The sequence below is a fragment of the Neoarius graeffei genome, chromosome 24 (genome assembly GCF_027579695.1).
Source record: "Neoarius graeffei isolate fNeoGra1 chromosome 24, fNeoGra1.pri, whole genome shotgun sequence".
NCBI classification, from domain to species: domain Eukaryota; kingdom Metazoa; phylum Chordata; class Actinopteri; order Siluriformes; family Ariidae; genus Neoarius; species Neoarius graeffei.
In genome coordinates, this window is record NC_083592.1 from 6,769,538 (window position 1) to 6,795,166 (window position 25,629).

At 41.4% G+C, this 25,629-nt stretch overlaps 1 protein-coding gene across 1 annotated transcript in view; it reads right to left on the reverse strand.

The window, feature by feature from the left end:
• Positions 1 to 8,883: 8,883 nt before the first annotated feature.
• Positions 8,884 to 25,629, reverse strand: part of slc6a4b (solute carrier family 6 member 4b) — a 43,786-nt gene continuing 27,040 nt past the window's right edge. Inside the window, exons 4-15 of the mRNA XM_060907998.1 lie at positions 22,854 to 22,988; positions 22,350 to 22,569; positions 21,586 to 21,724; positions 21,333 to 21,467; positions 19,251 to 19,354; positions 18,966 to 19,093; positions 18,704 to 18,816; positions 18,494 to 18,625; positions 16,298 to 16,397; positions 15,676 to 15,776; positions 9,121 to 9,288; positions 8,884 to 8,964 (exon numbers count right to left, since the gene is read on the reverse strand). Of these exons, the coding sequence (XP_060763981.1) occupies positions 8,884 to 8,964; positions 9,121 to 9,288; positions 15,676 to 15,776; positions 16,298 to 16,397; positions 18,494 to 18,625; positions 18,704 to 18,816; positions 18,966 to 19,093; positions 19,251 to 19,354; positions 21,333 to 21,467; positions 21,586 to 21,724; positions 22,350 to 22,569; positions 22,854 to 22,988 (1,556 nt within the window). The remainder of the gene's footprint in view (positions 8,965 to 9,120; positions 9,289 to 15,675; positions 15,777 to 16,297; positions 16,398 to 18,493; positions 18,626 to 18,703; positions 18,817 to 18,965; positions 19,094 to 19,250; positions 19,355 to 21,332; positions 21,468 to 21,585; positions 21,725 to 22,349; positions 22,570 to 22,853; positions 22,989 to 25,629) is intronic.

A 25,629-nucleotide genomic window follows, 5' to 3' on the forward strand; every position in this document is an offset into this window, starting at 1 on the left:
AGGGTGTACCCCGCCTTTCGCCCGTAGTCAGCTGGGATAGGCTCCAGCTTGCCTGCGACCCTGTAGAACAGGATAAAGCGGCTAGAGATAATGAGATGAGATGAGATGTCTTTTTTTTTCAATTTCAAATTGCTCATTACACTGTTTAATGGAAACACGGTTTCCCTCCCAAGGTTATGAAAGTTTTCACCGATAAGCTAAAATCAAAGCTGGAAATTACTCATGTAATTTGGAAAGAGTTATGTCATTGCTCTTCGGACTTATCCATTACATCATTAATCAGAGTTATGGTGGATTAGATGGTTCATTCAGGGTACAACAAAAGTCTGGATGATCTCTGAAGTTCAATATTCATTACTCCTGCTAGTTATGTAACTGGACCCACTGGAGTTCTGAGGATAATATAGCTAAGAAACTAAGCATACTTTATATTATTCTATCCACATCCACTGGATATGAGCAATCACGTGCTCTAATTGGCTATTCTATTACTAGGATATCAGCTTATATACTGTGAGTAGAGAAAAAGCATGTTGCTGAACCAACTGAGGACGAAATAAAAACTCTCCTCCAAAACAAAACCCCCAAAAATACAAAAAAACTCAATAAAATATGGAATGAAAGTATTTGATGGTAAGAACATATCTTTTTTTTTAAGAATTATTATTATTATTATTATTATTATTATTATTATTATTATTATAGCATTTTTTTCCAAAATTGCTCCTGTAATTTCACCGGTTTGTTTGCATTCTTCATCTTCACGCATTAAAATTTGTTGAATTTTTTTAGACTGGTTCAAAAGCTCAAAGAGGTTTGAAAATTACAGAACTGCAATGTCCAAGGAAGAATTAAATAAATGTCTAAAGTAATTCTCTACCTCGGCACGACAGCGAGACGGCACTTTCTAAAAAAACAACCAACACTAAAGTCAATTCGTGCTGTCATCGATAGGTTTTTAAGAAGTCCGCCTAAGCGGAAATTATTTTGTTGGAGTTTTGTATCAAGTTTTTATTCATCGAATTTTCAAAAAAATAAAAATGTTCTGTTTCTCAAAATCCAGTGAATGTGGATAGAATAAAACAGTTATTCCACTCAATCTCATCGTACATGGATTATAGACAACTCGGTGCTACGTGCCTCGTTGGCTATCAGCTCATGTACGACTCGATTTCGTGGAATAACTGTTAATTATATAGCTAACTTACTTACAAATGAATTACTTCTGTTGCAGTTTGTCTGCTTGTATTTTATCCAAAGTCCTGTCTCCATACCGCTGGGAATTTTAGATGTCCTACTACTAAGAATAAACACTCATACCAATAATCCATCACAACCGAAGCAAAGACACAATTTTCTTGATCTACGCAATGCAGTGTAACATGATGTTGATTCCCAATGCTCTGTTTCTTTGGCAAACTATTACAATATAAATTACTGGGAATAAAGCTCTATTCAGAGTGGACTGGTTTGACATGGGGAGGTGGGGTCAATTATTTAATACCAGAATATCTCATTTACTATAATCTCTCACTGAACCCAGTCTGAATTTAAAACACAGAGCGATGATATGGATATGAATGATGTTTAAAAGGACGTTTAAGAGAAACAATGCTTCCAGGGGGTTTTAGGTAAAGTATTGAGTTCCTAGCTCATGTACAGCTGACATACATATCATTATCATGTGCTCAAGAACGTGAATGGCCACACCCCCTACACCAAGTGCTTACAATAAAAGCCAAAATAATCAGTTTGTATTAAAATGAGGTGTGTGGGTAGACATGGAGTTTTAGTGTAATGGCCATGCATGAAGACACGCCCATCTCCATGATGTATACAGAGATCACTTATCTTGTGTGAATCGATCATAATTACTACAGACATCCTTTGGCAACATTACTTAACAGACACATGTCTGGAAATCGTATCCTGTCCAAATAGTACTCTCGCTGTTCTTTAAATGCTATCATGTAGCATGATGAAATGACATCAACCTACAAAGGAAATGAATACACATCAGTTCACTACAGTCTGGCTTTGTATCATAAAGGTAGGTGTTAATGCATCGAAATGTGTTCCATACAGTCAAGCCAGAAAGTCTGCACACCCCTTTCACCTTCTCCACATTTTATTATGTTACAGACTTATTCTGCAATAGACTGAGTTCAGTTTTTGCCTCAAACATCTACACATAATAGGCAATAATTATGAAGTGAAAACAGGTTTTTAGAAAATATGCAATTTTATTTTACTGACAAAAATACGTTATTTAGGGGTTGCATATCTGTACACACCCTTAGCCTAATACTTGGTTGATACACCTTTGGGAGCAATTACAGCTTCAAGGCATCTTGGGGAAAGAAGCTACAAGCTTGGCACACTTGTTTCTGGACATTTTTGATCATTCCTCTTTGCATATCCTTGCAAGCTCTGTCAGGTTGGATGGGGAGCATCAATACACAGCCATTTTCAGCTCCTTCCAAAGATGTTCAATTGGATTCAGGTCTGGGCTCTGGCTGGGCCACTCAAGGACATTCACAGACTTTCTCCAAAGCCACTCCCTTTGTTCTCTTGGCTGTGTGTTTTGGGATGTCGTCATGCTGGAAGGTAAACCTTCACCCCAGTCTGAGGTCCAGAGCGCTCTGGAACAGATTTTCTTCAAGGATCTTGGTGTACTTAGCTGCATTCATCTTTCCCTCTATCAGGACTAGTCACCCTGTTCCTGCTGCTGAAAAACATCCCTACATCATGATGCTGCCACCGCCATGCTTCATTGTAGGGATGGCGTTAGCCAGGTGATGAGTGGTGCCTGGTTTCCTCCAGATGTGACGCTTGGTATTCAGGCCAAAAAGTTCAATTTTGGTTTCATCAGACCAGAGAATCTTGTTTCTCATGGTTTGAGAGTCCTCTAGGTGCTTTTTGGCAAACTCCAAATGGGCTGTCATGTACCTTTTACTAAGTACCTTTTACTTCCATCTGGCCACTCTACCATAAAGGCCTGATTTGTGGAGTGCTGCCTGGATGGTTGATCTTCTGAAAGGTTCTCCCATCTCCACAAGGATACGCTGGAGCTCTGTCAGAGTGACCCTCAGGTTCCTGCTCACCTCCCTGGCCGAGGCCCGTCTTCCCCGATCGTTCAGTTTGGCCAGGCAGCCAGGTCTAGGAAGATTCTTGGTGGTTCCAAACTTCTTCCATTTATGAATGATGGTGGCCACTGTGCTCTTTGGGACCTGTAAAGCTGCAGCAATTTTTCTATACCCCTCTCAAGATCTATGCCTTGACACAATCCTGTTTCTAAGGTCTGCAGATAATTCCTTTGACCCCATGGCTTGGAGTTTGCTCTGACATGCACTGTCAACTGTGGGACCTTATATACAGTGGTGCTTGAAAGTTTGTGAACCCTTTAGAATTTTCTATATTTCTGCATAAATATGACCTAAAACATCATCAGATTTTTACACAAGTCCTAAAAGTAGATAAAGAGAACCCAGTTAAACAAATGAGACAAAAGTATTATTCTTGGTCATTTATTTATTGAGGAAAATGATCCAATATTACATATCTGTGAGTGGCAAAAGTATGTGAACCCTTAGGATTAGTAATTAATTTGAAGGTGAAATTTGAGTCAGGTGTTTTCAATCAATGGGATGACAATCAGGTGTGAGTGGGCACCCTGTTTTATTTAAAGAAGAGGGATTTATCAAAGTCTGATCTTCACAACACATGTTTGTGGAAGTGTATCATGGCATGAACAAAGGAGATTTCTGAGGACCTCAGAAAAAGTGTTGTTGATGCTCATCAGGCTGGAAAAGGTTACAAAACCATCTCTAAAGAGTTTGAACTCCACCGATCCATAGTCAGACAGATTGTGTACAAATGGAGGAAATTCAAAACCATTGTTACCCTCCCCAGGAGTGGTTGACCAACAAAGATCACTCCAAGAGCAAGGCATGTAATAGTCGGCGAGATCACAAAGGACCCCAGGGTCACTTCTAAGCAACTGAAGGCCTCTCTCACATTGGCTAATGTTAATGTTCATGAGTCCACCATCAGGAGAACACTGAACAATAATGGTGTGCATGGCAGGGTTGCAAGGAGAAAACCACTGCTCTCCAGAAAGAACATTGCTGCTTGTCTGCAGTTTGCTGCAGATCACGTGGACAAGCCAGAAGGCTATTGGGAAAATGTTTTGTGGACGGATGAGACCAAAATAGAACTTTTTGGTTTAAATGAGAAGTGTTATGTTTGGAGAAAGGAAAACACTGCATTCCAGCATAAGAACCTTATCCCATCTGTGAAACATGGTGGTGGTAGTATCATGGTTTGGGCCTCTTTTGCTGCATCTGGGCCAGGATGGCTTGCTGTCATTGATGGAACAATGAATTCTGAATTATACCAGTGAATTCTAAAGGAAAATGTCAGGACATTGATCCATGAACTGAATCTCAAGAGAAGGTGGTTCATGCAACAAGACAATGACCCTAAGCACACAAGTCATTCTACCAAAAAATGGTTAAAGAAGAATAAAGTTAATGTTTTGTAATGGCCAAGTCAAAGTCCTGACCTTAATCCAATCGAAATGTAGTGGAAGGACCTGAAGCGAGCAGTTCATGTGAGGAAACCCACCAACATCCCAGAGTTGAAGCTGTTCTGTATGGAGAAACGGGCTAAAATTCCTCCAAGCTGGTGTGCAGGACTGATCAACAGTTACCGCAAACGTTTAGTTGCAGTTATTGCTGCACAAGGGGGTCACACCAGATACTGAAAGCAAAGGCTCACATACTTTTGCCACTCACAGATATGTAATATTAGATCGTTTTCCTCAATAAGTAAATGACCAAGTACAATATTTTTGTCTCATTTGTTTAACTGGGTTCTCTTTATCTACTTTTAGGACTTGTGTGAAAATCTGATGATGTTTTAGGTCATCTTTATGCAGAAATATCGAAAATTCTAAAGGGTTCACAAACTTTCAAGCACCACTGTAGGCAGGTGTTGGCAATCCCCAATCATGTCCAATTTACCACAGGTGGACTCCAATTAAGTTGTAGAAACATCTCAAGCAGTATCAGTGGAAACAAAATGCACCTCAGCTCACTTTTGGGTGTCATATCAAAGGGTGTGCACACTTGTGAACATATGATATTTTACATTTTGATTTTTAATAAAGTAGCACAAATGTCTAAAAACCTGCTTTCACTTTGTCAATATGGGCTATTTTGTGTAGAATTTTGTGACCAAAAAATTCTACACAATATTCATTTGTTTACACAAGAGTGAAAGACTAATGTGTAAACAAATGAATATTGTACCCAAATGCATAAATAAATCTGATATTTGGATCATTGACTTGAGCTCATATATTATTAAATCCATACTGTCTTTAGGTTTGTTTTTTTTTACAATTAAAGTGGCCTCAGGCTGCAGAAACTTTGAGAAGCTTCTTCTCCACTGCTGCTTTTGCGCTTCACCCATCTATTCACTGTGCTCATTAATAGAAAGTGCATTGAGCTCGTGAACTCTTTTGTTTTCTGCCCGCTTGCTCGCTCGCTCTGAGACCCACCAACGCCGCCAAGGCCTTTGATCCATTTGCAAAGTGTTTGAATTTGGAATTAGCATCTTCTCTTTCATATTCCCAGACCCTCATACCTCTGTTTCAGAGCTGCACTGATTCGATTTACTGTGGTCTTTAATAAAACATCTCATTTAAACGCTTGCCACAATGGCGTCCTCTGATCCTGCATGGGTTTCGTTATGCAAATCAATGTGGTAATTAAAAAACGGCATAAACAGAGCAGAGCTCCTAGGAAAGCAGGAGAACAGGAGCTGCTCTCTTCTTTCCTCACATAATGTCTTGCGTGAGAAAAATCCCACTTACTTTCACACAAGCATGTGATTATAGAGTGTAGTACGGATGGTACTGTATAAATCATCATCATCATCATCATAGACCTTTATTGTTACTTCAGACATTTACACAAGCAAGACTCTCTGTCACAATTTACGATACCATACACACGAATAAGAAGAAGGCGACGTTTCTCGCCTCACAGCAATCAGAAATCAAATTTGGTCATTTTTTTTCTGAAAAAAAAAAGAACAAGAGAATTACATGTTGTAAATCTTGGCTATAGGATAAACACTGCATTGCGAATTGTAACACGTCCTTGTTGACTTCTCAGTAATTTCCCTGGTTGATCTAGACACCGGTTTGTTCGATGTGCTTTTGAAGGATGAAGGAGGAATTTATTGGTCTGATCTTCAGACAGTGAAGTCAATTACACTCAGCCACCGTGCCCACAGGAACCTAAGTACAGAGACGACTTATAATATTACACTTTATTCGTCGAATGATGCATAAAGACACACTGGAGTCACTGATCTAGTGGTATGGATCTGCCATTAAGAGCTTGGTGTACTTCTTCATGTGAAGGCTGAGTGAAGATGAATCCACCTTTGTGAGATTTCAAGCTTGTATGATCTCTCTACGCTGTCATATCGGCTGACGAATGTGCAATGTTCCAGTCACAGATATAGTGTAACGTGGTGATGTAGCCATAATTCCTTGCTGTGTTGCAAACATGTCATGTTGTTGTTAATGTGTATCGAAACATTATGAAGAAACGAAAGCTTGCAGAGATCGTTGGAGCGTCCACTCTGGTGAGCATACATAGCTAGTTAGTAGAGTTGCTGGACAGGCCACACCTACAAGCGACAACATTGGCAGTTGGTACATGCCCACAAATGACTAAGCTGGCTCAGGATAAAGTGGTTTTTCATGAATGAATGCACTGAATATTTCCAGATGGGAAGTCAACGAGGCTGTGTTAAAAACATTACAGTAATGCAGAGAAATCATATGGATTTGAAACAGTCTTCATCAACAGTCTTTTTTTGTTTTTAAAGTTTCCTGGAGACACACGACCGATACGATATGATACAAAGTTTTGATGTTGAAAAGCGATACAGATGTTCAGGCAGCACACACCCAGGAAATCTCTCCACAACGCACATCTGGAAAAGTGACTGTGATTTCTCTTCTCACCATGAGGTAAACATCATATCGTTTGCATGAACGTTTTTTCCATTTGCGATGTCACTTCCTACCTAGAATAACAGATAAAAACGTCTAAATGTTGAACAAAGAAGATGAAACATCAACCAGTCATCAATGAAGCGGTGTCGTTTTCTCACTTTTCTCATAGATCATGAATTTCACACCTTTTTTTTTCATTAGTTCACTTTCTGCATTTTCAAATATTGCACTGCTTTGAGTTGTGAGCTGATTTGGCTTCTGATTGGAAATTATAAAGCTGAAGGAGCAATAAGTAGCATTTTTCATTTCGTGCTAAAATAAACTGCATCAAGGAATTCTCCTGCCGCTAATAAAACCGGAACCAAAATGCAAATACTTATGTTATAGCAGCAATAAACAGTCGTTCCCTCACCAGACTCACTTTCTCTTGAGAAGTTAATAAGATAAAAAAGGTACATAGCTTGTTGCATCCTGTTACCAAGAAACCGCAAAGAAGCGTAAACTCCTCAGTCCTGAAGACGTTGGAAAACATAAATGTCCAGCTCTGACAATGTAACTTCCATAACTTTGTTACTATAGAAACGATAATTACAGATAATGACTAAATGCCTTCTCCTTCTGACCAATCAGCATCCAGATTTCCAAAGCGCTGCAGTATAAACAGCAAGCGATATTCAACCCAGACATTATTTTCAGCATCAGCGTCCAGCCGTCATCCAGGAAACCTTTATAGAAACATATATATCTATTTTTTCCTTCTTCTCAAAGAAGCCAATCTGAAAATTTATTTTACTGCCATTCTTTTTAAAAAAATACAATCTTGTGAGAATTACACACCCTGATGAAGTAGGCAGGTGATCTGACCATGCTCAAGAAATCTACTGAACAGTGGTGTAATTTGTCTTATTCTATCCACATTCACTGGATATGAGCAATCGCACACTCTGATTGGCTACTCAACCACTAGGATATCAGCTCATATCTCATGAGTAGAGAAAAACAAAATGGCAGAGCGTGTTGCTGAATCAACCGAGGACGAAATAAAAACTCTACTTGAAAACAAAACCCCAAAAAATTTTATCAAGTATTTAAAAGAAATAGGTTTATATATATATATATATATATATATATATATATATATATATATATATATATATATATATATATATATATATATATATTCCCCCAAATATCTCCTGTTCCACACTCCAGCCCAGTCGGTGGCAGTAATGCACCTTTAAGTTGGTTTTCCAACTGCCAAAAAAACCCTAAAGAAGAAGAAGAAAACCCTAAAAAAATACAAAAAAACCAACAAAATATGGAATAAAAGTATTTGATAGTAAGAACATATCTTTTTTATTTTTCAGAATTATTCTTATCGCATTTTTCACAAATTGCTCCTGTCATTTCGCTGGTTTGTTTACATTCTAAGCAGAAATTATTTTGTCAGACATTTTGTATAAAGTTTTTTATTGAATTTGCAAAAAATAAAAACAAAAATGCTCTGTTTCTCAAAATCCAGTGAATGTGGATAGAATAAAACAGTTATTCCACTCAATCTCGTCGTACATGGATTATAGACAACTCAGTGCTATGCGCCTGGCTATCAGCTCATGTATGACTCCATTTTGTGGAATAATTGTTAAATAATCCAGAGGAAAAATAGAACCTGAAGAGAATTTTCGATAGAATTATGCTGTAATGTTGGAATTGTGTTTATACGTGAGCAGCATGTCGAGTATTGCACTTGGAAAGTGGATCAAAAGATGCTACTTATTGCTTCTTTAATTGTGTGTGTATGTGTGTGTGTGTGTGTGTGTGTGGTTTCCAGTGTGTTTCAGGCCATTTTAAGGTACCGGAGTCAAACCCAGCGTGTCCGTGTGGATGTCATGTAGCGTTCGTTCGGGCCGCAGGCAAACAGCCAGACGCTGAGAACAAAACCAACAACCAGGAGGAAGAGGTCAGAGATCAAAGGTCATGGCATGGAATCAACATTCAACAACACTGACCAGTCAGAATCCAGGACACAACAGCACTGTGGTATAAACGTGTAGCGTTTTTATGAAACATTTTCCTGTCCTCACCTGTTTAAGCGAGCCAGGTGTCCATACCAGCTTATACACCATGTAGACAGGAATCCAGATGAAAGACGAGAAACCGATGATGTAACCGACCATGATGCTCCAGTCGGGGAATTTGTAATCGAACATCATCAGCGGAGCCGGATTCAGCAGAGAGCTTATGATGATGTACTGAACAAGAAAACACACTCATGGGGTCAAAACTGATGCTAATACACACTGACATGAATCCACTTTTTTTCAGAAATTATATCTGAATATTACATTTCTGTTACAAATGGATGTCTGAGATCGTATCCTTCCTGCTTTCACTCAATAACAACACACTTTTCGTGCTTTTTTTTTATATGAGCCACGAATGCTAGAATCTGGTTGTGTATTTGTACATAATCAGAATTTACGTACAGTTTACATGGCATTGAGGATTACTCTCATTTAAATAATGTAAGTCAATTTAATCTGCATTTTTCTTTTCTTTTTTTAAAATAAGTAAATTTAAGGGGTGTCACAGTGGTGTAGTGGTTAGCACTGTCGCCTCACAGCAAGAAGGTCTGGGTTCGAGCCCCGTGGCCGGTGAGGGCCTTTCTGTGCGGAGTTTGTATGTTCTCCCCGTGTCCGCGCGGGTTTCCTCCGGGTGCTCCGGTTTCCCCCACAGTCCAAAGACATGCAGGTTAGGTTAACTGGTGACTCTAAATTGAGCGTAGGTGTGAATGTGAGTGTGAATGGTTGTCTGTGTCTATGTGTCAGCCCTGTGATGACCTGGCGACTTGTCCAGGGTGTACCCCGCCTTTCGCCCGTAGTCAGCTGGGATAGGCTCCAGCTTGCCTGCGACCCTGTAGAACAGGATAAAGCGGCTAGAGATAATGAGATGAGATGAGTAAATTTAACTTTAATACATGAAAGGTGGGTGAAGTAGGGAAAAAAAACGTTACTGGAAACTTGACCTTTCAAAACATTTCATAAAAGAACAGCCTTCTACAAAACAAGAAGCTCGTATGCAAATTGGGTACAAAGCCACACCCCTTACTTAAATATTCATAAACATTACTTTATTAATTAAATTTGAACCAGTAAAGTGAGTCAAATATACACTTTGGGTTTTAGCTGCATGTTTACATGAATTAATTTAGCACACAAAGCAAGTGTGTATTTTAATTCTAATAATTTTTTTCTCAGTATGAATTCTATAGAATAAGAAAGGTGAAAATGTGCTACTACATGAATTTATGCCTTCATTTTAATTCATAAATGTTTTGTAGTTGAATTGCACATTATCAAAGTTCCATCTTTCAAATATAAAACAGTTATTCCATGAAATTGAGTCGTACATGAGCTGAGAGCCGACGAGGCGTGTAGCACTGAGTTGTCTATGATCTGTGTATGACAAGATTGAGTGGAATAACTGTTTTATTCTGTTTACTTTCACTGGATATGATCAATCTCGTGCTCTGATTGGCTACTTGACTACTAGGATATCAGCTCATATACCGTGAGTAGAGAAAAACAAGATGGCAGAGCACATCAAGTCAGATATATCACTTCGTTATCAAGTATTTAAAAAAAAAACAGAAATAGCTAAATATATAGTCCCCCACCCCCCCAAAAAAAAATCTCCTGTTCCACACTCCAGTCCAGCTGGTGGCAGTAATGCACCTTTAAGCTGGTTTGCAAACTTTGGCCAACTGCTAAAACACCCCAAAGAAAAAGAAGAAAAACAAAATGGCAGAGAGTGTTACTGAAGCAACCGAGGACAAAATAAAAACTCTACTCGAAAACAAAACCCCCAAAAATACAAAAAAGGGAACAAAATATGGAATAAAAGTATTTGATGGTAAGAATGTATCTTTTTTACTTTTCAATAATAATAATAATTATTATTATTATTATTATCATTTTTCACAAATTGCTCCTGTCATTTCACCTGTTTGTTTACATTCTAAGCAAAAATTATTTTGTCGGACATTTTGTATAAAGTTATTTATCGAATTTGCTAAAAATAAAAATGCTCTGTTTCTCAAAATCCAGTGAATGTGTATAGAATAAAACAGTTATTCCACTCAATCTCGCCGTACACGACTTCTAGACAGCTCGGTGCTACATGCCTCGTCGCCTATCAGTTCATGTACGAAAATTCAAATTCAGTTTTTAGTGGAACAATCCGATTTCAAATTCAGATTAATTTGTTTATCCAGTTCAGTGAATTTGTAAGAGAAAATAAATGTAATTTGAACAAAAACTTCATTCGAACCTTTGCATAGAAATTCATGGATGACAATTTTAGTTTGATGTCATTCAAAGCTACAAAGCTTCACTTATAAATTCAAATAAAATTCAGATTGTAGTGGTACATTTCTCATTCGGTGGATGTACAGAAGCTTTGGTGCTTGTTTGGAGCTGTATAAATATATATATATATAAATCTCCTTCTCACCCCCGGTGGGGGGGTGGTATCCATGTCATCCTCAAGCTCGGGTCCTCTACCAGAGGCCTGGGAGTTTGAGGGTTCTGCGCAGTATCTTCGATGTTCCTAGGACTGCGCTCTTCTGGACTGAGGCTTCAGATGTTGTTCCTGGGATTTGCTGGAGCCACTCTCCCAGTTTGGGGGTTACTGCCCCAAGTGCCCCCACTACCACGGGGACCACGCAACCCTTGACCTTCCACATCCGTTCCAGCTGCTCTTTCAACCCTTGATACTTCTCAAGTTTCTCATGTTCCTTCTTCCTGATGTTGGCGTCAGCTGGGATCGCCACATCTATCACCACCACCCTCTTCTGCTCTTTGTCCACCACCACTATGTCCGGTTGGTTAGCCAGGATCTGTTTGTCAGTCTGGAAGCTGAAGTCCCACAGAATCTTGGCCCTGTTGTTCTCAGCCACCTTCTGTGGTATGGCCCATTGGGACTTGGGTATTTCTATTCCATACTGGTTGCAGATGTTCCTGTATACTATCCCAGCCACTTGGTTGTGCCTCTCCATGTACGCTGATCCAGCTAGCATCTTACACCCTGCTACTATGTGCTGGACTGTTTCAGGGGCTTCTTTGCACAGTCTGCATCTTGGGTCTGATCTACTCTGGTAGATCCTGGCCTCTATGGCTCTTGTGCTTATGGCCTGTTCTTGTGCTGCCATGATTAGTGCCTCTGTGCTGTCTGTCAGTCCTGCATTATCCAGCCACTGGTAGGATTTCTTGATATCAGCCACTTCCTCTATCTGACGGTGGTACATGCCATGTAGGGGTTTGTCTCTCCAGGTTGTCTGTTCCTCCTCCTCCTCTGCACTCTCATCAGGGTTCTGCTGCCTGAGACATTCACTTAGCAGTTCATCCTTTGGGGCCATCTTTCTTATGTATTCTCGGATTTTCGATGTTTCATCCTGGACCGTGGTCTTGACGCTCACTAGCCCTCGGCCTCCCTCTTTCCGCTTAGTGTATAGTCTCAGGGTGCTGGACTTGGGGTGGAACCCTCCATGCATGGTGAGGAGCTTTCTAGTCTTGATATCTGTGGCTTCTATCTCCTCCTTTGGCCAGTTTATGATACCAGCGGGGTATCTGATGACTGGTAGTGCATACATGTTGATGGCTCGGACCTTGTTCTTACCATTCAGCTGACTTTTCAGGACCTGCCTTACTCTCTGGAGGTATTTGGCTGTGGTTGACTTCCTTGTGGCCTCTTCATGGTTTCCATTAGCCTGTGGGATGCCAAGGTACTTGTAGCTGTCTTGGATATCACCTATGTTGCCCTCTGGTAGGTCAATCCCTTCAGTCTGGATCATCTTGCCTCTCTTTGAGACCATCCGGCCACACTTGTCCAATCCGAATGACATCCCTATGTCATCGCTGTAGATCCGGGTGGTGTGGATCAGCGAGTCTATTTCTCGCTCATTCCTGGCATACAGCTTGATGTCATCCATGTAGAGCAGGTGGCTGATTGTTGCCCCACTACGGAATCGGTACCCGTAGCCACTCTTCGTGATGATCTGACTGAGGGGGTTCAGGCCTATGCAGAACAGCAGTGGTGATAGCGCATCTCCTTGGTATATGCCGCACTTGATGTTGACTTGGGCAATGGGTTTTGAGTTGGCCTCTAGGGTTGTCTTCCACATTTCCATTGAGTTCTGTATGAAGGTCCTTAGGTTCCTGTTGATCTTATACAGTTCCAGACATTCCAGTATCCATGTGTGTGGCATTGAGTCGTAGGCTTTCTTGTAGTCAATCCAGGCAGTGCACAGGTTGGTCTGTCTCTTCTTACAGTCTCGGGCGACTGTTCTATCGGCCAGTAGCTGGTGCTTGGCTCCTCTGGTGTTACTGCCAATTCCTTTCTGTGCCTCGCTCATGTATTGAGCCACATGCTTACTCATTTTTGCCGCAATGATGCCTGACAGGGCCTTCCATGTTGTGCAGAGACAGGTAATTGGCCGGTAGTTGGATGGGATGGGTCCCTTCTGGGGGTCCTTCATGATTAGGACTGTCCTGCCTTGGGTTAGCCATTCTGGGTGGGTTCCATCCCTCAGCAGCTGGTTCATCTGTGCTGCTAGGCGTTCATGGAGTGCAGTTAGCTTCTTCAGCCAGTACGTATGGATCATATCGGGGCCTGGTGCTGTCCAGCTCTTCATCTTTGACACTCTTTCTTGGACGTCTGCCATTGAGATGGTTACTGGTTCTTGTTCTGGGAGGTTGCTGTGGTCAGCTCTTAGGTCCACTAACCATTGGGCATCGGTGTTGTGTGATGCCTTTCTTTCCCATATGTCTTTCCAGTATTTTTCCACCTCAGCTCTTGGTGGGTCTGACCGGTTGTTGTTCCCCTGCCATTGAGAGTACACCTTGGTACACCTTGGCTGGTTCAGTGGAGAACAGCTTGTTTATTCTCCTGGCCTCTCCTTCCTTGGTGTATCTCCTCAACCGGGTGGCCAGAGCTGTTAGTCGCTGTTTGGCAGTTTCGAGTGCCTCTGGTATGGAGAGTGAGTTGTACTTCCTGGGCGCCCCTTTATTCACCATGTTCCCTTTCTGTAGTTCAGCTAGCTGGCTAACTTCTCTCCTTGCTGCCTTTATCTTGGCCTCTAATCGTCTCTTCCATGGTGGATACTGTTTGTTATGTCCCGAGCCCACCTTGTGTCCAAGCATCTCCATGATTACTGTTGCTGTACTGTGTATCAGCTTGTTGGTCTCAGTGATGGTTCTTGTGGAGATTGTCTTCAGAGCAGCATTCACATCTACTAGTAGATCTTCTGAAGGTACTTGGCAACTCAGCTTCGGTATTCGTCGGGGGCTCCAGGTTTCCAGTTGGGTCATGATCTTCCTTCTCAGGTCAGCAGCTCTTGTGTTGAGGCTGTTAGCTGTTGGGGCTTGGTACCCAATCTCTGGTTGTGGGGATGATGACATCTCCCCGCTGACCTGTCTTCCTGGCTCCCCCTTGCCGTAGCATCGTTGTTGTATTTCATTAATCTCTAGTTGTGATAGCAGATTTCGATTATGGATGTTGGAACACTGGGCTAATAGCTGTTTCTTTGTTAGCCTTGATTGTGGGTTTCAAAGTATCCAGTGGTCCCACATTCTCTGCATGTATCCCCTCTCTCTGGGATTGCTTGTATAGTAGCATTCCAGCAAATCCGTATTTTCTGTCCTCGTCCATCGATGTCTTGTTCCAGTAGCCCATTTCTCATCAGTTTGCCCTGGTTCCCTAGCAACTGACGCAGACCTTGTTGACCCGGGCGACGTCTGAGCCGGTATGACTCTATCAGTTATGTTTTCACTCATTCCTGAGGTAGGCTGATATATCATGAGGGGTTTTGCCTAAGGACCCTTACTGGATGATGTTTTGCCCCGACCGGGATTCGAACCCCGATCTCCTGCGTCGTAGTCAGTGTATATATATATATAATATTTAGAATGTGACACAAACTATATTTTTTGATTACAAAAGATTTTACATCCAAGTCTAGACACCGAGATCTAATATTGAGATTTGGACATGAAGAGAGTCACTCAGAACTTTACAGTGTTTAGTAAAGCTATAAACACCCATCCATCCATCCATCCATCCATGTATTCATAGGCCTTAATTAATTATTTAATAGAGATTGTTCCTCATTGTTCCAAACCTATACTGTTGCATTTCCCAATCAAAAAGTTTCTAAGCATAAAATGGTACTTTTTTTGGTGTGTGACGACAGTGACAAATGTCTGATGCTTCAAATAATCTCTGGGCACCTGTGGCAGAGATGGAGATGGTCGTTTATCATGCTCGGGGGCAAATATGAAAGAAATAAGAAGTGTAATGTGGAGGAGGGGTGAATGTCAGCTCTGGAATGCATGATTGTGTTAGCGGGGTGAATGAGATTGACATTTGGAACGCAGAAGTTTCAAAAGTGAGGCGGTGATCAAAAATGGGATTAAAGTGTCTTTAAGGAATGGAGGGAAGGAAACAACTTCTACATTTCTAAATGAGAAAATAATAAGGCACTAACGCTTGACCTTCTGTAGCCATTAGACTTTAGACTTCTAGAAGGTTCTCGCACTTCAAAATTCATAATGTCAGGAAATAAAAGGAGTGTTTTTATTCACCGCGAGGAAAGTCGGGCTGATGGCTACCCAGCAAAACCTCCAGAAGATTCCAGGTGTGTATCCCAGCATGGCTTTAACATCGTTGCTGAATCTGTTAATGCCTGAGAGGAAATGAGAAAGATTGCGCACATTAATCGTGGTTTTTTTAAGTGTCACAGAAAAAGTGCTCCTCATTTTTACAAGTTTGAGGTGATAATAAAGATATGAAACCCAAAATCTGATCCTGTGCTTTGCATAAAGTATGACTAGCATTGGGATAATAGAATTAATTCTATTCTATTTGTATAGTATTTTAAACAATGGACAGATGTATACTGTATACATATTACATTTAAAAATTGATCCCTAATGAGCAGCCAGAGGTGACAGTAACAAAGAAAAACTCCCTGAGAAGTCATGAGGAAGAAACCATAAGAGGAACCAGACTCCAAAAGGGAACCTCATCTGGGTGACACTAGACATTGCGATTATGTAATATAATGATACCATTAATGTTATTCTATACTATTATATAATAAATGATAATATTACAAAAAATTAAAAATATAATATTTTGCTGCAAGATGGTTAACTCATGGATGCTTTTCATTTGTACTGAACTCACACTTTACTGTTTTCTTACCATAGAACCAGGAGACAGCGGTGGCTTCCAAGAACACGATGGCTATTATGGAGGATCCGACTCCAAACTCTTCAAGTAGTTTTACTACATACGCTCCACCCTGTAACCAAACAGTTCATGGAAGTTCAGTTCACTCAGTTATGAAGCTCCTGAGTTCTTCAAGGTGATAAAAGCAGACCATTCATCTTGACTTTTTTAAACTCTCTTGGATTGACCTTAATAAAGAAAATGCCCTTAGGTTCAGTCACTTTGGCAGCGGGGTGGAGTCTGTGCCCATAACTGGATGGTTATCAAGTTTAAAAAAAAAAAAGAGAGAGAGACTGAGAAACATTCCACTGCTCACATCTGTGTATCTACCACAAAATAATGAATAAATATAATTAAAAAAACCCAACAAACTCTTTTACACCTTTATAATTCGTTTCCGAATGCACAGAGTGAATCTTTGCTGCGTCACATTTTTCTGACCTGCAAAATGAATCTTTGTTCACATCTCAGACACAGAGCTGTTTCTCTACAGAAGGCTTCATTTCAGAGTGTGTGGAAAAACACTAGGAAGTGTGTTATACAATGCCTTCACACCTATGAGTCTGCTTGTTGACTCTGAATCAGAGTGAAATTGATTCTTTTGATTTGTTTGTTGAAGTTCTTTATTAAACTCTTTCATTTATTGCTCTGAAACATGTGACAGAAACAAACAAACCAAGTGTGTGTAGAAATCACAAATATCACCCGAACATGGAGAACTGGGAGCTGGTACGAAATGATTGACTTGATAATTATATAAGTAATGAATTTAAAACATTTTGGGTGTCACATCCTGTGTTTATTTTGTTTTTTTTTTTATTTTCTTCATCAGTCCACATCTCCAGAACATGCACAGCATGTTTGATTCACTTCCTGCAGGTGAGTCGATTCAAATATGAATCATTTTTTTCACTAGAGTTCACTTCCTGCAGGTGAGTCGATTCAAATATGAATCATTTTTTTCACTAGAGTTCACGTCCTGCAGGTGAGTCGATTCAGAAATGAATCATTTTCTCACTAGTGTTCATTCCCTGCAGGTGAGTCGGTTCAGATATGAATCATTTTCTCAATAGAGTTCACTCCCTGCAGGTGAGTCGATTCAGAAATGAATAATTTTCTCACTAGAGTTCACTCCCTGCAGGTGAGTCGATTCAGAAATGAATAATTTTCTCACTAGAGTTCACTCCCTGCAGGTGAGTCGATTCAGAAATGAATAATTTTCTCACTAGAGTTCACTCCCTGCAGGTGAGTCGATTCAGATATGAATCATTTTCTCACTAGAGTTCACTCCCTGCAGGTGTGTCGATTCAGAAATGAATCATTTTCTCAGTAGAGTTCACTTCCTGCAAGTGAGTCAATTCAGAGATGAATCACTTCGTTACTAGCATTCACTCCCTGCTGGTGAGTCGATTCAGAAATGAATAATTTTCTCACTAGAGTTCACTCCCTGCAGGTGAGTCGATTCAGAAATGAATAATTTTCTCACTAGAGTTCACTCCCTGCAGGTGAGTCGATTCAGAAATGAATAATTTTCTCACTAGAGTTCACTCCCTGCAGGTGAGTCGATTCAGATATGAATCATTTTCTCACTAGAGTTCACTCCCTGCAGGTGTGTCGATTCAGAAATGAATCATTTTCTCAGTAGAGTTCACTTCCTGCAAGTGAGTCAATTCAGAGATGAATCACTTCGTTACTAGCATTCACTCCCTGCTGGTGAGTCGATTCAGAAATGAATCATTTTTTCACTAGAGTTCACTCCCTGCAGGTGAGTCGATTCAGACTCGAGTTACTTTCTCATGAGAGATCCCTTCTTGCACGAGTTGATTCAGAGTCAAAACACTTTCTCACTTGAATTCACTCCCTGCAGATAAGACACTTCAGAGTAGAATCACTGTGGAAGAACACACAGGAGTTCGAATCAAATGGACTCAGCACTGGATTGGTGAAAGCACCTGAAGAAACCTGTCTGAGGTCCTGAGTATGACATGGTGGCTCCTCAAAAGGCAAAGAAAATGCCGGAGTCCCTTCAAACCTGGGCAATGTGCTTAACATTTAGTTGGTTTGGTGGTGTAAAACTGAGCCCAAACAAAGACCAAACAAACCAAAATGATCAGTTTCAATTTGATTTGGACTCAACTGAGAGGAGTGTACACATTATTAGGAACTCACTTTGGTAAGAGTGCTCAGAGAGCCCAAAAAGCACACGGTCACGAGGCCCAGCACGAACACCTCCCTCCTGTGGGACAGAAAGTCTGGGTACTCATCCATGACGGCAGTGATGATGGCTTCTAGACCTCCAAACTGGACAAACACACACAGTTTATATCTACAAATACTGTACAGCAATATTTGAAAAAAAAAGTGTGTGTGTAAACACACCGTGCTGTCCAATCCCAGTGTGATCATCATCGCAAAGAAGATGATGGCGAAAAATGTAGAGCCCATCATGTTGGCAATGGCTTCTGGGTAAGTGATGAACAGAAGACTCGGGCCTTTAATGGGGCAAAAAACGATATCTGTTTTTCCTGCTTAATATTATAGAATATTATATTTTAATATGTTAATAATTCTGATCAAAATAAGGACTTTGTCTTTATGATGCCTGGTTTCCTGGATCAGCATGCAGTTAGTTTGTTCTTACCCTTGTTTCTGGCGACGTCTTCCACGTTAACGTGTCTCTGCTCGGCCATGTAGCCCAGAACGGTAAAAATCACAAACCCGGACATGAAGCTGGTCAGGCAGTTCACCAAACTCGTCACAATGGCATCTCTGCCAAAACAGAAACAGACAAAAGATGATATTTGTATATATATATATATATATATATATATATATATATATATATATATATATATATATATATATATTGTTTCCTTGTTTGTTTGCGAACAGAAGTCAGGAGAAAATGCGGAGAAGTTCTTCATACCTGTAGCAGTTATTATTGAAGGAGTTGTAGCTTGACAGAGCAAGCAGAACACCGAACCCCGGGCCGAGTGAGAAGAAGATCTGAGCTGCTGCGTCCACCCAAACCTACAAAACAAGGTTAAATACTCTCAGTATTTATACACCTGAGATTTTTCATGGTTTTTACCTGTTTATAGTTAATGTGGACCATCATTCCGCCCACCCTGTTCCCACTTCATCACAAGAAGATTCAGCTATAAATATATAAATACATACATACTGTACATACATACATACAACCATATCCACTGAATCAGATATACAAAGAGAATTTCATTAATGGAAATAGTTTTTCTAACCATTAGATGCAGGTAAGGCTAATTGGTGACTCTAAATTGACCGTAGGTGTGAATGTGAGTGTGAATGGTTGTCTGTGTCTATGTGTCAGCCCTGTGATGACCTGGCGACTTGTCCAGGGTGTACCCCGCCTTTCGCCCGTAGTCAGCTGGGATAGGCTCCAGCTTGCCTGCGACTCTGTAAGACAGGATAAGCGGCTACAGATAATGGATGGATGGATAGATTCTCTATGAAGAACAGGCAGCAGTACTTTATGGGTTCATTAATGATCTGTTCAGCTTCAGGAATAAAACATTGTGTGCTGTGCTCTTATAGGAAAATAATCACACATGGGGTGGTGTGATGAAGATTTTGACATGTGTTTTATACCTCTTACAGAACAGTTATTTGATAAGGACTACGTTTTTATTTATTAAAGAGTGAGGTGTCATTTTTTTTTTTAAATCCTTTACTAGTTACATTATGGGCGGCACGGTGGTGTAGTGGTTAGCGCTGTTGCCTCACAGCAAGAAGGTCCTGGGTTCGAGCCCTGTGGCCGGCAAGGGCCTTTCTGTACGGAGTTTGCATGTTCTCCCCGTGTCCACGTGGGTTTCCTCCGGGTGCTCCGGTTTCCCCCACAGTCCAAAGACATGCAGGTTAGGTTAACTGGTGACTCTAAATTGACCGTAGGTGTGAATGTGAGTGTGAATGGTTGTCTGTGTCTATGTGTCAGCCCTGTGATGACCTGGCAACTTGTCCAGGGTGTACCCCGCCTTTCGCCCGTAGTCAGCTGGGATAGGCTCCAGCTTGCCTGCGACCCTGTAGAACAAGATAAGCGGCTACAGGTAATGGATGGATGGATGGATGGATAGTTACATTACACCTGTGAACCCCAAATTAATTCTGAACTAATTTGTTTGTTTAAAGCTAGACAGCGTTTCGATTTCATAAAACCAGTGAAATTTTGTTCTCTCTGAAATGTGGTCATTGTGATCTGTTTATTTCTGTCGCTGGGAAGTTATTTAATTTGAGGGGATTAAAGCAAATAATGTGCATGAACTGAAATCTCTCACTTCGTGCAGTCAAGCAAACGTGTGTGCGCATGTGCAGGTTTACCTTCATATTCTTCTTTTGGGTTTTACGACAGCTGGCATCTACAGTGTTGCATTACTGCCATCTACAGGTTTCCCTTTGAGTGTGCACTGACAGTTCCATCATTCTGTCGCTAAACGAACAGCTGATCACACCAAGGTGCTCGCTGACCGCCGATATTTATTAGTTTGGTCCTGCGTTTCCTTTCCTTCGTATATAACATAACGTCTTTTCTTCTCACTTTCCGTTACTGTCTTTCACATTTTATTAGTACACTCGCATCCTCCGTTTTTCTCTCCTGTTTCAAATTTGTATCCCACAATGCCTTGTGCGAACGGGGGAAGCCCACCATGTGATGTGATGCGTGACGTAGTATCTTGAATTGGGTCATGGTGAAGCAGGAAAAAATAGCAGAGAATTTAGGGCCATGTGGAGATAAATTAATTAATTGTTCTATTTTTAAAAATAATAAAATTGGAAGTCTTTGATTTGAATTCAGTAGCTTTTGATCCACTAAAAAAAAATAATTGGGTGTCGGGGAAAATTCTTTCATAATCATAATGTTTCCAGATTTGAAGGCAAAAATCATGTTGGAAAAAACAATAGTGCATCATGAAGGTTTTATCGTGTTCCTGATGGGTCAGAGAGAGAGAGAGAGAGAGAGAGAGAGACTCACACTTGTGTCCTTAAGTTTCTCCCATTTGGGCTGCAGGTAGAAGACGACACCCCTCCAGGCTCCAGGTAATGTTGCACCTCGAATTAACAAAATGAACAACACCGCATAGGGAAGAGTGGCTGTGACCCAAACCACCTGAGAGAGAGAGAGAGAGAGAGAGAGAGAGAGGTTTGTGCCACAGTGATGGTGTAAATATCATTTAAAACTCCTTTACACTATGACTCAGATGTAAGTGTTTGGTGTGTGTGTGTACCTTGCCCGATGTTTTGACTCCTTTCCACAGGCTGAAGTAGACGATGGTGAAGATGAGGAAAAGGCAGAGCATCAGCTGCCAGCGGATCACGCCAACGTTCTCCAAACCGTCCGACTCGTGTAGCTCCAACACGTTCCTCCTGCTCACACAGAACGAGCGCTCACTTGCAACATCAACACCTTCATTCACTCCTCCATCATATCACCTTTATCATGTTTAGAGCTGCTATTATGTCAGTGAGAATAGAAACTGCCTTGTTTCATGGACGTATCACGACATCAAATGTAACTATAAATAGATAAAAAGTATGCCATGACATTCTTTCTTGAATAGAACATTTTAATAAGTCCTGTTTAATTACAAGAATAAAACACTTCAGGGTATGCTGGGATAGAAAAGTAATCAACTTCAGGCTGGAGGATTAACTCAGCCTCATCACACTGACTTGTCATTGATTATTTTCCCATCACAGCTTGAGTTCACATAGTGTGTTTTATTCCCTTCATACTGTAATTCAATATTAGTTTTAATTAGTGAAAATAAGCATGCCTCTTCTGTATGTGGTGTATAAATTTGTTTTTATTCATTCTGTATATTTCTATAGATTTCTCCTTTTTATCATGACTGATTAATAAGGAGCAGAAACTAAAACCCAGCTGGATCAGAATGTGTTCAGTGTAAAGTTGTGGAAGAGTTTCCGATAAAAAGCGCCTCCCCTCCTCTCTTGTGTATCTTCTCATTGTTTGCCACTTACATGCACTTACGTGTAAAACTCCTCAGCTGGTGAGCGTGAGTAATTCGTCCACGTCACATTGTCCTTCCCAAAGTAGTTGGTGCAGTTTTCTGTGTTCCATTCATTATCGCAGCTCGTCCATGGAAGAGTGCTGCTGAACGATGAGTAGAAGTAGAACAAGGCCCACGCGATGATGGTGTTGTAGTAGAAGGAGACATACAAGGCGATGATGCAGATGGCAAAACCGATGCCTGAGAAAAACCAAAGGAAACGACTTGGTCCACCAGCATGACGTGAGCTGGACTGTGTGTGTTTGCTCATCTCAGTGACAGGCGAATTTTAGTCTTTATAAACCTTTCATGCATGTTGCCTGGAATCTGCTACAAGAGTCCCAATATTGGTTGTCCAGTTATCACACTGTCATTTTATTACACACTTCCACTTCTACTGATTACAATATTTGTCTTGTTTAGACCTTGGAAGAAACACTGAACATGGAAGATAGAAGTTTTTTTTTGTTCTTTTGTTTTTTTACCTTTGAATATAGGACAAATGTGTTTCCATATGGAGATGGCACCTGTGCGGTGGAACTGACCCAGAGCCAACTCCATGTAGAAGAGCGGCACACCCCCAAATATTGCCATGAGGATGTAGGGGATGAGGAAGGCTCCTAAATTAGACAAAAAACAATTACTGGCAGGAAGTACACTATATCAGGTGGACCATTCCCAAACCACACATCATTGCTACACAGTGTGCTTTTTATGTGCTGGATTTATTATATGGTGCTGCTTTTATGTGATATATGGGTGATTTGGACTTTAAGGTAAGGCAGTGGAGAATCCAAAATGTATAATTACGGGGGAGGGGATTCTTGTTCAAGCACTTGCTCAAGCACTTAAGGCTTCCTAATTCAGGTTAGTCTTCCAGGTCTTAGGTGTCAAGGAGGTCTTTAACAAGCTTCCTGTGTTCATGAGCACTCCTTCTGAGCAGCCTCATGGAGTAAGCTAGCATCTTGCTGATCTGGGACTGAGCAGTACCACTTGTACCCCTTGCACCACTTCCAATGTACCTGTCAAGTATCTGGTAGAACTTCTGCCATATTCAACCCAGGGCAATGAATCCATCTTGGTAATTACTAACACAGTAGGGTCATGCCATCTCAATGGACATTCAACCCAGAACCTGACCCTACTTGACAGATATATACTGTATGGTTATCCCCAGAATGATACTTACAGACCATAGACTGTAGTTCTGGGTATGACTTTAAACTACAACTGGTGGTGAGTCTCAGGTCCAGGAGGACTTCAGTATTGGAGAAAGTGGAGTTACCCCTTAATCACCATTGCTCCCAGGTCCGCTCTGACCCAGAGCCTGGGTTCCAGCTATGGGTTAAATAGTACATCACCAATAAGGTGTTGGCAACAGGGTGCTTTTCGGTGTGATGTGGCAGATGAACCCAACAGGGTCAACGGCACACCACCAGATAGCATGTAGAAGAGCCACTCAAATGGCCAACAAATGGCATCACTCAGCAAGTCAATTGTCACTGCGGGGCAACTTCCATACCCGTCAGGTCTGTGGCACTTTTGTGCACCACTTGATATCAGGTCTGGAGGTCTAGAGAGACAACACAATGAGGGCACAACATTGTTTGTCTTACCTTACTGTGCAAGGCACTTCATTAGGAGAGGAGAATAGTATGCGAGAGCTCCAAGGCCAGACATTCTGTGGCAGCTCAGCCAGGCTGTTTGTGCTGCCTCTGAGGGCGACTTTGTCACTCTGGTGTGGGCCTCATGGCCCATCTGCATTTCTGCACATCCTAATGAAGCAGTCATCATCACTAGCAATGGACAACTGATGACTTACAGACCAACACACATGCTTCATGTCTAAAACCACTAACAGCTAAATGGTGCAACTTGGTACCTGAATCTACCACAAAGTGGATGGATTGGTAGAATGTTTTAATTGGATCCTTTAAATGCCTCCTTTGGAAGGTGGTGGCTGTGAACACATGCAAATGGGATCTCCAGCATCCCAGTGTTCTGATTCTTCTTCTTCTTCTTCTTCTTCTTCTTCTTTTGGCTGCTCCCATTAGGGATCACTACAGTAAATCTGTTCTGCATATTTGATTTGACATAGGTTTTACACCGGATGCCCTTCCTGATGCAACTCTCCCCTAGCTATCCGAGCTTGCGACCAGCACTAAGTATGCACTGCCTTGTGCAACCCCAGTGGCTGGGTATTTTACCTAATCTGCATGTCTTTGAAGTGTGGGGGAAACTGGAGTACCCAGAGGAAACCCACACAGATACGGGGAGAACATACAAACTCCACACAGAAAGGCTCCTATTGGCCATGAGGTTGGAACCTGGAACCTTCTTGCTGTGAAGTGACAGTGCTAACCACTACACCACCATGCCGCTTTCCACACAATCCCCAAGGCCTAAAATGTTTTTTTTCCTTTTCAAGCTGTTTTAACCAAAGGTCCAGAGGGTTACTATATTGTGGTTTGAAATCTTCGGCTATCTCTGATTTGCACAGTAATTTAACATGCAGCAACAGAGAAAAGACAAATCTCATAGTGGAGGAGTACATCCAAGAGACTCCTAGTGCAAGCTATAAATGCCCACGCACCATCAGGTTTACTACATCACTCTGACTGAGCCTGTGCCAGCTTTATCAGCTGTGGCTAATTCTCAGGATGAGCTGGGCCCCAAGCTCTTCACCAGCCAGCACTAGGAACTATCAAACCACCTGACATCTGCAACCTTCCAGAAGTAATGATACCATGACCATACCATGACACCATGTCCTACCAAATTCTGACAAGTTGAGGAGTCAGTAGGGGAGATGGTCAAACAACCCAAACAAATTGATGAGGTTCTGCAACAACTTCTGGAGGCAATTCACAAGTGGCATATTTGGACAAATGTGGGCAAAAGACAGGTGAATTTGTGACTATATATGTTTCCATGGCAGCACGGTGGTGTAGTGGTTAGCGCTGTCGCCTCACAGCAAGAAGGGCCGGGTTCGAGCCCCATGGCCGGCAAGGGCCCTTCTGTGTGGAGTTTGCATGTTCTCCCCGTGTCCGCGTGGGTTTCCTCTGGGTGCTCCGGTTTCCCCCACAGTCCAAAGACATGCAGGTTAGGTTAACTGGTGACTCTAAATTGAGCGTAGGTGTGAATGTGAGTGTGAATGGTTGTCTGTGTCTATGTGTCAGCCCTGTGATGACCTGGCGACTTGTCCAGGGTGTACCCTGCCTTTTGCCCGTAGTCAGCTGGGATAGGCTCCAGCTTGTCTGC